The sequence below is a fragment of the Odocoileus virginianus genome, chromosome 4, assembly GCF_023699985.2.
Source record: "Odocoileus virginianus isolate 20LAN1187 ecotype Illinois chromosome 4, Ovbor_1.2, whole genome shotgun sequence".
NCBI lineage: Eukaryota > Metazoa > Chordata > Mammalia > Artiodactyla > Cervidae > Odocoileus > Odocoileus virginianus.
In genome coordinates, this window is record NC_069677.1 from 81826831 (window position 1) to 81841422 (window position 14592).

Sequence of the window (14592 nt, forward strand, 5' to 3'; positions counted from 1 at the left end):
GTCTTTCCCGCCCTGGTGACCGTGTGTACACATTTTCTCTTATAAGGATGCCTAAGGGATTTAATCAACTTCCCTGGTGGCTCAGATGGTAAAGTGTCTGGCTGCAATGCGGGAGACCCGGGTTCGATCCCTGGGTGGGGAAGATCCCCTGGAGAAGGAAATGGCAACCCACTCCAGTACTCTTGCCTGGAAAATTTCATGGATGGAGGAGCCTGGTAGGCTACAGTCCATGGGGTTGCAAAGAGTCAGACACAACTGAACGACTTCACTTTCCTTCTGAAGGGATTTAATCAGGGCCCATTCAAAAGCCCTTGTTCTTACCTAATCACCTCTTTCAGATACAGTCACATAACAGAGGTGCTGAGGGGTTAGGGTTTCAATGTATGAATTTTGCTGAGACACATTTCAGCTCTTTAACAGGGGCTGAGATCAAATGGTCACATGTTCAGTGCCCAGTTATCAGATGATGTCTCTGCCCTTGACAGATGTGTTAATTGACCTGTAATCTTTTAAAATTAAATTTAGGACACAGATTAAAGATTTATTTCATGATTGAATGTAAGAAAAATTGTTACTTTACAGCCTCCAGTTGGACAAGTTTTATATTGTTTAACAGGATTTCCTGCGGGAGACACTTGAGAAGAGGGTGTGTAGGAGGCACTTCATTTGTTTACCCTGTTGCAGAGGTTACTTGTACCTTTATGTGAGGCTTTATTGCAAGGAGCATATATCTAAAAAACCAAGTGAAAGAGGAGAAAGCTTCCCTGTGGTTGCCCTAATTTCTTTTCAGCAGAGAGTAGTCATTTTTTTTTATATGTTAATTCTAGAACCTTTTCAAGGGGCAGCAGGAGTTGGCACTCAAAGATAAGAAATTAGAAGCTAACTAAAGGTTTTCTTACTTTAATGATTTCTAAGACAATTACCAAATACATGAATGCAGTGAAAACTGATGAGTTAAAACCTAAAAGCTGTTTTTATAGCAACAATAAATTATTAATAGTAACCTTATTAACGATTTACTCTGTGCCGGGCCTTGTTCAAGGTTATTGTGTTGACTCAGTCTCAAAATAACCCTGTTAGGAGCTATTCTTATTTTCTTATTTCACATATGGTGCCTGAGGCACAGAAAGGATTCATGGTCTTCCCAAGCGTATTCAGCTAGTAGGTGGTGGAGCTCAGATGGACCCAGGTGGTCAACCTTCCAGCATCTGTGTCCAGTCCCCATGCCCCACTGCCTCTCTGAGGATCAGCTCAGTTGCCCAGAAACATCACTCCTCTCTGTACTGACTTGACATCCTTATGCGGTTTGGGAAAGGTTCCATTTTGTTTGTTTTGTTTTGTTTTTTTTGGTTCCTGGTGACAAAATAAGTATGTTAGTGGCCCACATCGCTTTCCAATGATTTCTTTAAGATCAGTATAAATGCAGTTTGGAAAAAGGTTTTGCTTAACGGTAGAGGATCTTGAGTGTAAGACTGAGCCATTGGTATTGAAAGGTTCTTCCTAGGCTGAAGTAGGATGTGGCTATACTCTCATTTTAGGAGAGCTAAGTGGATTTTTCAGTTCTGTTAAGGCTGGGATGAAATAGCTGAGTTAACAGCTGAGCTGTGAAGTCAGAGACTCCTGAGTTCCTCACTGGTCTCTGTCACCAGCAAGCTGGGTACTCTGAGCGCAGGGCCCTTGCAGCTCCTCTGTCCTCCGTGTGCGGTCGGATCTGCCTCCAGGACTTTCCGTGAGGATGAGTGAGAGCAGGTGTGTGTGGGGTCCTGGGTACTGTGTACACAGAGTAGCCTGTGTGTCTTGGCTCCTGCTGGAATGTGGTGAAGAAACTAGCATCCACTTGTCCTGGCTTCCTTTTCTGCCTGGAGTGTCACGGCTCTTCCATCCAAGTTGAAGAGGTGGCTGTAGGAGCCGACACAGGTGCGCGGCTGGGCAGGGTTGGTCCAGCTCCGCCCTCCTTAGCTGTCAGACCCAGGCTGGTGGCTCCACTTTCCTCCTCTTCCTCCTCCTCTTACACCTGGGGAGAATTTGTCTCCTCAGGGAGGCCAGTGGGGGCGAAGTTAGATCAAGTGCTGACTTTCCTAGAGACCACTTCTTTAAAGATACAAATCATCCTGTTTTGTGATGTCATTTTGCTAAATTATTAAATTGTCTAAAAATACCAATTAATACATTTTAGAGCCCATTTTCCCTATATTTACCTAACAGTGCCATGTTTCTTCCTGTTGTAGGTGCTGGAGATCAGAATTTATTTACCTCCATTTACCCGACACTTTCCCAACAGCTTCCAAGAGAACCGATGGAATGGAGAAGGTATGGCATCTCCCTCCTTGTTTTGTAGGCGTTTGAGTGAGTGAAGCAGTAAAAGTGAGAGCCTGAGTTCTAAGGAGACTGAGAAGAAGGGCCCATAATCTGTGGGCCTTTTTTTAAGGAACGTGTTGTTTTCTGAAGAAGACCTAGGATGATAGAAATGGGGCACGTCTTCGGAGTCACAGGCCCCTTGTATAGAGGTGACTTCTGACTCCTGGTGGCATTTTGTTAAGGAGATGTGCACTTATATTCCTCAGTAGAGCTGGTGCCTCTGTGTCTTAACCAAAAGGACTTTGTCACCCTGAGTGCCTGTGTCCTCTTAAGGATGAGAAAGTGGACAGAAGGATGGTCTTTAAAATTAGGAGTGCAATCAGATCAGTCTTCCCATTGGCCCTGTTGTTAGTAATTGTTCCTCTAACGACTTGTTCTGAGGAAATAATTGACTTTGAATTATTTTACTGAAAAACTAACTTCTGGTAAGATTAGATATTATTTATAGAAAATGTTTGGATTATTAATACTGTTTATTAATAATATTACTATTGTTAATACCTGTTAATACTGGCAATCTGATTTTAACCAAGATAAATGAAAAATTTCTTGTTGTTATTCATGCTCATGTAATTCTGATTCTTGCTACATTATTCCTTTCTGACCACTGGTTTTTACCCTCCTAACATGAAGAATTAACATTCTGGATGACTTTACCAGGCTATTTGTTGAATCTAGTCTAATCTTTGTGCCTGCTTAGTGTTACAAGGAATGTATTTATTTACCAAAATGTAATATAAAGAATGTACAGAACTGGGAGAATTCTCTTACAGAAAAATTATTCAACTATTGAGGAGGCCCAGTGTTGTGAATGAGAGAAAACAATTCAGCAAATGGAAGAATTTAATAATATATGAAGAAATGGAGTGATTGGAAAGGATTTCAAACAAGTGTACATTATTCAAACATTCAGAAAGATAAAAGAAATGAGAAATGGGGTTATGAGAAAAAAATGGAATAGAGACCCTGCATAGATTTAATAGGCACATTCTTTTCTTCACCTCCTTGAAAGCTAAATGAGAGAAGAGGACTAGAAAGGCCTCAGTGTTTAAGGACAGAGAGGCGCAGGTGGCAGCAGCGCAGACGTGGGTATCTTTCTGGGAGCAGAAGGACTGGCAGAGGAGTGGGGGGGAGAGCCCTCTGTGTGTCTGCAGAGGGGACACCCTCAGAAGCAGGCGGGTCCCTGACAGGTGACGGGGCCCAGGACCTTGGGAGACAAGGGCAAGACGGGTTGCAGAGGGGTGTGTGTGTATGTGTGGCTCTTTAGTATTGTTTGACATGTTAAAGGGTGTATATTTCACTTTGCAAAAATGTAATTGATTAGATCTTGGGAAACAAAATTAAAGCAGAAACGTGACTTCATGCACTGAACTTCTGTGTAGCTGAAGAACAGAGTGATGAGTTGGGAGATTGCACTTGAGAACTCCGGAGTTGAGAGCTGAGAGCCAGAGATGGAGGTCCGAGAGGAAAGCTGAGCCGTGAAGGCTGAGTCCATAGGTTTCCATGTCCGTGTAGTAGGTATTTCAGAAGTGACTGTGGAGTGGCTAGAGAGACGGGCCCTGTTTGAAGCACCGGTGTCCAGGCTTTCCCAGAAGTGAGTTCGGAGATTTCAGGGGCTGCTGGATGTCAAGCAGAATGAAAAAACCAAGCGAACAAAAAGCCACATCAGGAAATAGAAAAGAAAAACCGAGTCTACAGTCTCTTACAGCATTTAAAATGCAGCCTAAGATAGAGCATTTAAGAGGAGTACTTTGACTTAAGGGCTGTAACTTGACTCTCAGTTAGTTGTGTCCGACTCTTTGCTACCCCATACAGTCCATGGACTTCTCCAGGCCAGAATACTGGAGTGAGGAGCCTTTCCCTTCTCCAGGGGATCTTCCCAACCCAGAGGTCAAACCCAGGTCTTGCGCATTGTAGGCCGATTCTTTACCAGCTGAGCCACGAGGGAAGCCCCACCTTGACTTGAGTTCTAAGGAGACCGAGAGTTGAGTTCTAAGAAGCCCCACCTTGACTTGAGTTCTAAGGAGACTGAGAGTTGAGTTCTAAGAAGCCCCACCTTGACTCGAGAGCTGTGTGTTACTCACACAGCGGGAGGACTGTCTTCAGCCGCCCCCTGGCCTTGGAGAGACAGGGTACCGGCTGGGCCGGGTGTCCACACGCCACCACATGGTGCTGTCCAGAGCCCTGCTCCCCTCTTATACTTGCTGCCGCCGCAGCATGGAAATAGCTGGAAACATGCCGTCACCAGGAACACCTTCAGAGGTGTATGATCAGAAACTGTGCTACTGCCTCTGAAGTAATTAAGGAATGTGTCTCAAGGAAAACACATGTATCAGGAACATGAACCCTGAATTCACAGGGTGAAGGGAGCAGCTGCCTGAAAGCAAATCATAGCAAATATTTCACTATATTATGGTGTCAGTGCTTTTAAAAATTAAAAATCTAAAATTTCAGAATGTGAAAGAAAGCAGAAAGAAAACAGTGTAGTATCTTTGTCCTGTTCAAGGCGAGATAGACACTGTACTTTTTGAAAGGGAAATTTAAGTTTATGCATATTTAAAATTAAAATGTAAATAACAACAGAAAAGAAATAGAAGATTAAACTTTCAAGCTAATAGAGAAAAAGGATGGAAAAAGAAAAGTTGATTAATTTCACCAAGGACAGAAAAAAACTAGCGTGAAATAGAAAATCCACAAGTTAAAGCATAACAACATTCAGTATGGTTGTTTTCAGTTTATTCATCATGGAGATTCCTTAGGTTAGACAAAAGGAATAAAATCCATCTGTAGATATTTAAGAGACACAGCTCACTAGAGGTGGAAAATGAGGTATGGAAAAGAGATGTATGTAGCCTAATTTATTTTTAGAAGTATAATAAAATAGCGTCCATACTCTGTGATAGCCATCGATTAGATGCATGTAGCTTCTGGGATCTTTGTTCTTGGATTGAGGAAAGTTGGAGGATGGGACTTCCCTGGTGATGCAGTGGGTAAGAATCTGCCTTCCAGTGTAGGTTGATCCCTGTTCCAGGAAGATCCTACATGCCACGGAGCAACTAAGCCTGTGAGCCATAGCTACTGAGCCTGTGCCCTAGAACCCAGTAGCTACTGATCCCACGCACTGCAGCTGCGGAAGCCTGCATGCCTGGAACCCGTGCTCTACAACAAGAAAAGCCCAAGCACTGCGACGAAGAGCAGCCCCACTTGCCGCAACTGGAGAAAGCCCACAAAGAGCAGCAAGGAACCAGAGCAGTCAGAAATAAATTTAAAAATTATTTTAAAAATTTCCTTGAGATGTCCTTTAAAAAAAAATTGGAGGATGGTGGTTACCGCTGTTTATGCTGTGCAAACAGAAACCTGTACTTTTTCACCAGACAGTTCTCTCTTTTGGATAATGCAGTCTGTCGCAAAAATATTAGAGCAGTTTAAAGCTTTGGTAGTTTCAAACTGCACTTTTGACATTTGGGAAACTCTCTGCTTCTTTTATGGTGACTGTACACTGACATTTATTTTTCTCAGAAGTTTGTATTGTTGCAAATGGAATTATGAAGAGCTTTGACACATTAACTGTTTAAAATAATGTATAGCATCTTTTCAAATGGAACATATAATAATTAAAATTCAGGGTTAATATCACCTATGCACTTCTGAATGCATAGATATGATTTGATTGTTGTCTTTTTTCCTTTTCCTTCTGCTGAACTTTCTCATGTTTCTCAGTGACTTGTTTACAATTGTTGATAGGTCCTATGGCCGGGCTCCAAAGATGATTCACCTGGAGTCTAACTTTGTTCAGTTCAAAGAGGAGCTGCTGCCCAAAGAAGGGAACAAAGCTCTGCTGACCTTCCCCTTCCTGCACGTTTACTGGACGGAGTGCTGTGTGAGTATCCATTCAGGGAAGGTCATAATGGGTTGAGGACTCACAGGTCTGGGTTTCGCTGAGACAGCTCTACTTTTTGAAATTTACTGTTTTAATTTTCTTGTATTCTCTTTTCTCCATTCTTCACCCAAGTGTATGACTTTGCCATGGCTCATTTCTGCTCTGGCCCAGTGCAGAATACTCATCGTAATCCCCAAACACAGTCTCCAGATTACTTCCTATGTTTCCGGTTCTTATGGGCCATCTCGCTGTGTCCTGGTGGGCACTGGCTATTTCTAATATTTCCTTTCAGCTTTGTTTTCGTAACACCCTGTACTCACCACATGGCTGTTATTCTCCTTGAGAGTCCTTGTCTGTCTCTGGTACTGGTTGGCAGGCTCCCTGTAGGCAGGGAACTGTCTCCTAACTCACCACCTGAGTCTGGTGCAGGAGGTGCTCTGTGATGCCCATTGAGAGAGCGGACACTCCTGCTGTGGGCACCCTGGCCTTTACTTGTACTTGCCAGTTCTGTTCTCATGAACCTGAATCCTTCTTTCATTAACGAATAGAAAATTCTGTGAGTCATTTGTTCTATCTGTTTCAACTCTAATAAAATAAGCATTTAGGAGTGTATAGAATACATGAATCATTACACATTGTGACGTTTTAACCTGGATCTGAGGATACGGAGTAGTTTTTGTAGTTCTGATGAGAAAGGACTGGACACTCACACCTGGGCTTCCTTCACCCTGGGCTCCCTTCACCCCGTGTACTTTTGACTTTGCTGACTTTGTAGCCTTTCCCTTAGGCTAGCTTATGTGAGGCATTGTCCACTAGGGGGGCTTGTTAGAGATGCGACGCCTGGGGTTTTATTGGACCAGGCACATAGGCAACCTCTGCCTGGCACGTAGCAGTGCTCTGAGCTCTTGGGGAACACAGAGGTCAACACAAGCCATGTGATGGGTGCAGTTGTTGCAGGGAGGCACTCCTACGGCACAGTGACGGGAATCCTCCAACATCCAGGTTGGATTTAGCACCAGGCTGAATCTTCCTGACCCAGACATCACCACAGCCTGCACACACCTCTTCCCAACTTATCAGAAACCTGTGTCTGTTTCTCTTTTAGTGCTTTATAGTTCATTATCCTTATTTTGATGTTCAAGTTGTCTCAGGTTTGGCCAGTGAGAGTCAGTTCAAACTGGCTCCTGTGGCCTTCTGAGCTCTTTCTAACTTTCGACACAACAGGATATTCTGGGTTCTTGTCCCTTTGCTACCCCTGTGTTGGAATCGGGTGTTTTTTCCCAGGGCATTAGTCCCCCTGGCATGGTGGGAGTGGCTCTGCTGTTGTGCCAGTTGACTCCACAGGGCTCTGAAAGCACGTGTCTTAGAAATCATGACTTGATACTGATGCCTCTGATTTTAGCCTTACCCCAGGGCGCTGTCTTGCTTAACCTGTTCTGTGTGTTTATCCACCTTGGTCCTGACAACAGGGGCACATTCACTTACCTGCTCAGGGCTACAGTATGCATAGAATAGTTTCAGAGTTGCTATACCCACAGGACAGCCTGAAACAAGGCTGGCTGAGAAGAGTTCAGAGCTGGTGTGCAGTGTGTACTTTCTCTGGCCTGATAGTCCATGTTCAAACCTTGTTGGGCTGGTCACTCTCAGCGTCATTCTTTTCAGTGTTTGCCTAGTTGCTCTGGCTTGTTTATTTTTTTCATGTGAACCTTAGTATTAAATTCCTTTTCTAAATATTTTACCTTTTTTGTTGCTATTTTCAGTGGGATTTTTTTCTCACATCGTATCTTCCAGTTGGTGATTTTTTGTGTGTATGGAGACTGTTGGGTTTTTTTTTTCCATGTTAACCTTGCTGAATTGTTTTGTTGTTGTTTGAGTTTGTTTTGTCATTGATTCTCAAAACCAGTGTCTCCAGGCCCCAAAGTCTAGGGTTTTCCAATCATCCTGTGATGCCACGTGCAGAGTCTTACTGCTTCCTTTTCAGTTCTTATGTCTCAGATTACTTTCCTGGTCTAGGACATTGTCTGTTAGTGGTAGAGACCGTGGGTATCTTTTCCTTGTTCCTGATTGCTAATGCCTGTGATTGGTGCCTCCCCAATAAGTAGGGTGCTGGCTGTGGGAATCAGGTGAATTTGAATCAGTGTGTGAAGGAACTTCCATCCGTTCCTGTTTTCTTGAGAGTTTTTTTAATTAGGAATACACTGTAGAACTCTGTTAAAGGCTTTGTCATACCTGGTGGAGATAATCATGATTTTTCTCACTTAGGTCTACTAATACGTTGAATTATGTTACTGGTAATGGGTATTTTTTGAACCATACTTGTATTCCTGGTATATTCCACTTGGTCAGAGTATTATTTTCTTAATGTGACATTGGTGTCTGTTCTAATTTATTTAGGATTTTTTGCATCTGCATTCAGAAGTGGTTGGTCTTTAACTTTTTTGTGTATTGTGTTTATAAGGTTTAGCTATCAATGTTATGCTTGATTCATAAAAATAACTTGATAGAGTTCTCCTGAGAAATCATCTTGGCCTGACATTCTCATGGGATAGTTTCTTGATCCTGTTCTGTATTCCTTCCATGAAAGTTGGTCTGTTTTAACCATTTGTCTACTTTGATAAACTGTATTTTTCTTACAAATTTTACATTTCAGTTAAATTTTAAAATCTCTTTCCTTTGAGATGTATGAAGCAGTCTTGTTTTGACTTAAAATGTGCTGTGTGTCAATAGTTATTTCTCAATTGTTATTTCTTGTTTTGTATATTGGTGTTGTTTTTTTTTTTCTTTCTTGATGAAAATAGCTAGTTTGATTTTTTTCCCCCCTCCTCCAGAATCAGGATTTTCATTTGTTAGTCTGATATACTGTTAGTACATTTTCTATCTCATTAATTTCTGCTTTCATTTTTTTACTGTCTCCTCCTTTTTGTTTCCTTATAGTTTACTTTGTTCTTTTCCTAGTTGTTTTGAGTTGGAAGTACATTTATCTTCATTCTTAAATTTTTAGTGAAATAGGTCTTTAAAGATGTGAATTTAAATATATCCCAGGGCCACAGCTGACACCAGGTGGAGCAGACGAGCTGTAGACTTGATAACAGTCTTCTGGGCCGCTCTGTTCTGTAGTGGTTTGTTACAAAGTCATAGATAACTGTTTGAAAAGAAGAAAACCAGAAGACTGGAGGTGTTTTGATTGGGAATGCCTTGAAATTGTTAATACATTCATCTGAGAAGAATTTTAATGATGATGCATCTTCTCCTCTGGGAACCGTTCTTTATGGCTTTTTTGTGTTCTTTTGTAATGTGTTGTAACGTTTTTCATGAAAGTCTTACATTTTTGCTGCAAGATGTATTTAGTGTTTGTGGACATCATGTTGTTGTTCAGTAAATCAGTCATGTCCGACTCCTTGCGACCCCATGGACTATAGCACACCAGGCCTTTTCTGTCCTTCACTGTCACCCAGAGTTTGCTCAAACTCTTGTCAGTTGAGTCGGTGATGCCATCCAACCATCTCATCCTCTCTCGTCCCCTTTTCTTCTTGTCTTCAGTCTTTCCCAGCATCAGGGTCTTTTCCAAGGATTTGGCTCTTTGCATCAGGTGGACATTATAGATGTTTTTTTTCCTCCTTAAACTTACATTTCCTAGTAGGAATCCTGTGGAGTTTTGTTTTTTTTTTTCTGTTTTAGTTTTGGTTATCATCTATTAAGAAAATTTCCGTGGGTGGAGAATCCCACCATGGGATTCCCTGGTGGCTCAGATGGTAGAGTCTGCCCGCAATGTGGGAGACTTGAGTTCAGTCCCTGGGTTGGGAAGATCCCCTGGAGAAGGAAATGGCAACCCACTCCAGTATTCTTGCCTGGAAAATCCCGTGGTCAGAGGAGCCTGGTGGGCTACAAGTCTGTAGGGTCCCAAAGAGTCAGACATGACTGAGTGACTTCACTTTCACTTTTTCTTTTATTAAGAAAATTTCCTGGAGCAAGTTGACAACGTTTAGAATTTTAGATTTACAAGTAAAATTCTGTTGTGTTATTTTAGTGGTTGCTTTAGGGTTTATAGTCCCCACTGTAAGTTACACCTGCTTCCTTCAAGTCTGTTGTGCTGCTTGAGACAGTATACGGATATCACAGCACTGCCTTTCATTCCCCTGCCTCGTGTTACTGTGGCATACATTCAGTCTTACGTGTGTGGTAGACTGCACAGTACATCGTTGTTATTTCTGCTGTAAACCATCAAGCATGTGTTAAAGAAAATAAACCTGGGAAGGTGTGTCTTTCGTATTTGCCTGCCTGTTTACCGTTTCTGGGGCAGCCCCTTCCTTGTGTGGGTCCAGGTTTTCAGTTGGTGTTAATTTCTTTCTGCCTGAAGGACTTCTTTCAACTTCTGTATGGTGCAGGTCCATTGGTGATGAGTTCTTCTCAGCTGTTAAATATTTGAGGAGCTATTTATTTTGCCTTTATTTTTGGAAAATATTTCCCTGATAGAGAGTTCTTGTTTGAAGGTTCTCCCTGCCCCACCTTCACCCACTTTAAGCACCTAGAAGATGTTGCTTCACTGTCTTTTGGTTTCCATTGTTACTCATGAAAAATCTTTCATTTTTTACTGTTATTCTGTACATAAAATGTCTTTCCTTTGGTGTTTTTTCCCCCAAAATTGATTAATTAATTAATCAATGCCCGCACTGGGTCTTGGTTGCTGCCTTTGCGCTTTCTGTAGCTGTGGCAAGTGAGAGCTGCTCTCCAGTTGTGGCACGTGGGTTTCTTATTGTGGTGGCCTCGCTCGTGGAACACAGGCTCCGAGGCGCTCAGGTTCAGTAGCTGAGGCTCGTGGGCTCTAGAGCGCAGCCTTAGTAGTTGTGGTTCACAGGCCCAGTTGCCCCATGCCAGGTGGGATCTTCTCTTAGCAGGGGTGGGACTGGTGTTCCCTGCATTGGCAGGTGGGTTCTTAACCACTGGGCCACCAGAGAAGTCCTCCTCTGTTGTTTTAAGATTCTTTTTTTTTTTTCATTTATTTTTATTCATCGGAGGCTAATTACTTTACAATATTGTAGTGGTTTTTGCCATACATTGATGATTCTTTTTCTTTATCAGTGATTTTAAGCAGTTTGACTATGCTATGCCATGGTGGAGCTTCATTTCTTGTGCTTGAATTTTGGGTTTTTATTTTTGCTTTTTTACTTCCGTGATTGATAATTTTGATAAAATTTGGAACATTTTTGGTCATTATTTCTTCAAATATTTTTTCTGTTCCTCTTCTCTCCTTCGGGGACTCCAGTCACCTCTGTGTGAGGTCACTTGACATCTCCCAAGTCCTTGCATTGTGGACGTTTCATCAGTCTTTTTCTCTGTGTGTTTCATTTGGATAATTTCTGTTCTGGTGCCTTCACGTTAACTGATTGTTTCTTCTACAGTGTCTAATCTGCTCTTAGTCCTACCCAGTGTATTTTTCAGTTTAGACATTGTGGTTTTCATCTCTTTGAGTTCCTCAGGGGTCTTTTCCTTCTTTTAAAATATCTTTCCTGTCTTTGCTAGCATCAGTCTTTCTCTGCCTTCATGAACATGTGAAATATGGCAGCAATAGCTATTTTAATGGCCTTATCTACTAATTCTGTTATCCATATTTACTGAGTCTATTTCTTTTGAGTGATTTTTCTGCTTTTTATAGATCTTAGATTCTTATTTCTTTACCTGCCTGGCAGTTTTTTATTGGATGCTAGACATTGTGAATTTTATCTTGTTCGGTGCTGTTATTTTATATAATCCCAGAAATTTTCTTGTGCTTTATTTAAGTTACTTTTAAATTTGACTGCCACCCACAGTGTCCCCAGGAGAGGGGCTGGTGTCCTCTTGGGGTGTGACGACCCCCCCCCCCGCCCCCCGCTGTGGGTTGTGGAGAAGGGTGCCTGGGAAGACCTCCTTGGAGCTTGTCATGCTGCCTCACCTCTCCCTGTCCAGTGGGCCCTGGGATCTGTGTCTGTGCTTTGATTTTGAAACTGCTGGGTCCAGGGCTGCTGCCCCCTGTCCTTCCGGTTTCACTTTCCAGGTGTCAGGTATCTGGGTTCTGACAGAATACCAGCCCTGTAAAACTTCTGGTCCTAAGCAGTGCCATTGTGTGGAAAATAAGCAGTATGTGAGTGTGTTACTGTTGGATATTAATTCACAGAAATCAGAATTTTGTGGGATGGTTTTCCTTTTAACCAAAAGTTCTTTTTCAGATTGTAGTTGTTTCAGAGTTAAACTGAGGGCGTAGCAGTTTTTAACATTTTTAAGTACTGCCTTTTGGAACTTTTCACTTACTGATTAAATGAAAGGGAGGGACTTGATACAGAATTTGAGATTTAACTCATTCATAGATCAGTCACATGAGTATTATTCAAGAGAGACTAAAGAAATCCGGAGAAAATATGGGCAGGATAATAAGGAATCCTTCTCTTCAAAGAGGGAAAGAATATATTTAGACAGTAGACATTAATTATAGTTTCCAAAGATTTTTAAATACCTGATATTGAAATGAGTTAAGCATCTTGGTTTTGATTTTTGCTCTTTATCTGTTGAGTGGATTCATGGAGCATAAGGTCAGTTGTAAACAGTTACAAAGCAAGGAGAATTTGTGTCTCCCTGCTTCTCTCTGGAGGAGAGCCGAGGCTGGGCTTGTTGATGTCCAGGGTAGAAGGACTACTGTCTCCAGCAGGCTGGTGTTCAGGCCCCAAGTCAGGAGCAGCTTTGATTTCCAGGCCCATGTTGGCTCTCCTGTTGAGGCCATGTGAATGAGAAAAACTTCCAAAAGCCCTGGGTTGTCCGCTTTGTCTGGGTCACCTCTAAAGCTGCCTTGTCTCTGACATGGCCTGCGAGTGGCCTTGAGCTTGGAGTGGTTCTGGGGGCTCCTGGAGTGCCATGGGGCTGTGGAGGAAACCACGGGGAGGCCCCCGCCCCCAGATGGCAGTGGGCCTGCAGCGGGACCGGCCGCTCCCCTTTCCTGTCATGGAGGGGCCGTGACCGGAGGGGACCCTGCCGTGTTTGGGGCCAGGGCCCTAGCCCTGCAGACCTGGGTTTTAAAATCCCAGCCTCCTTAGCAGAGTGTATCTCAGTGGGCAGCATGCTTGGCCCTCTGTCTTTCCAACTCTCCCTCAGAGCGTTGGAGGATCTCCTTGGTGTCCCTGGTCTCAGGGATGACGCGCACCGGGACGTGGTGGGAGCCTGCCCTGGGCGCCCGCAGCTGGGACTGGCCACGGACTCTCCATGGAGCATCCCCGCCCCAGAGCAGGAAAGCGTGCTGCCATCTCTGTTATTAGGCTCCTTTGCTCTGTAAACTACAGAGTGTTGATAAATCTGCGTTCACGGTGACTCATTTATTTTCAGGATACTGAAGTTTATAAAGCTACTGTAAAGGATGACCTCACCAAGTGGCAGAATGTTCTGAAAGCATATAGCTCCGTGGACTGGTTAATTGTGGTGGTTGAAAATGATGCCAAGAAAAAAAACAAAACCAACATACTTCCTCGAACTTCCATTGTGGACAAAATAAGAAATGATTTCTGTAATAAACAGAGTGACAGGTACGTGTGTGTTTGCTGTTAACCTCATGGGGCTGACATTTAGGTGAGATAGTTTACTGGCTTCCGGGTGATCATAAGTATTTGCTCTGTGAGTGCCTGCCCTGTGCCTGAAGCTTGAGCATGTGGTGGATGCAGCAGAGGAGACCAGGCCCCTCCTTAATTGTCTCCTTAACCGATTCCCTAAAAGAAAAATTGGGTAAGAGTTTTAGTGCATTTCCAGGCTATTGGTGAGTATTGCTGACACAGGGTCATGCGTTGTCTTTGCAGCAGCATCCCAGTGACAGGGAGGCCCCTGCCCGGAGCTCCTTGCCACGCCTGTGGCGCTCCACGCCTGCTCTGTGGATGCCGCTCTGCTCAGGGCAGCCCCCACCAGCCCAGACTTCATCAGCTGCTCTGGGTTCTCCTTTTCTCAGTTAACAACGCTTGATGGGGATTTCCAAAGCTTTGTTTGTTGTTTTTATTAATGAGGAGAAGATCTGGAAATAGTAAATGTTGACGGTCTTAACGAGAGATGGAGAGTGTAAAGGATGTATTGTCTGGTTGATAAGCACCAGCTCACTGAGGGAAAATATTGTTTCCGTGGTTGCTGTTTGTGTAGGTTTCTTTTTTCATCCACCCCTGTAGTAGAGAACTCTGCATCTGCTCAGAAATAAACGTGGATGATTGCAATCCTTAAGAATGCCTTAATGAGAAACTGCTGAGCCAGTAGACCCTAGCAGCTCATACAGTAAACAAATACACTTTACTCCCATGGGGCAGGGGGCTTAGGCTGAGCTGCCTGGACCCCTTTATCTTTCAGGGGAAGAAACA

The 14592-nt window shown here is 43.2% G+C and overlaps 1 protein-coding gene across 1 annotated transcript in view; it reads left to right on the top strand.

Annotated features, from left to right (window-relative positions):
* TRAPPC10 (trafficking protein particle complex subunit 10) overlaps nucleotides 1–14592 on the top strand; it is a 74552-nt gene that overhangs the window by 16783 nt on the left and 43177 nt on the right. The window contains exons 2-4 of the mRNA XM_020883575.2: nucleotides 2229–2310; nucleotides 6103–6238; nucleotides 13586–13782. Coding sequence (XP_020739234.2) covers nucleotides 2229–2310; nucleotides 6103–6238; nucleotides 13586–13782 — 415 coding nt within the window. The remainder of the gene's footprint in view (nucleotides 1–2228; nucleotides 2311–6102; nucleotides 6239–13585; nucleotides 13783–14592) is intronic.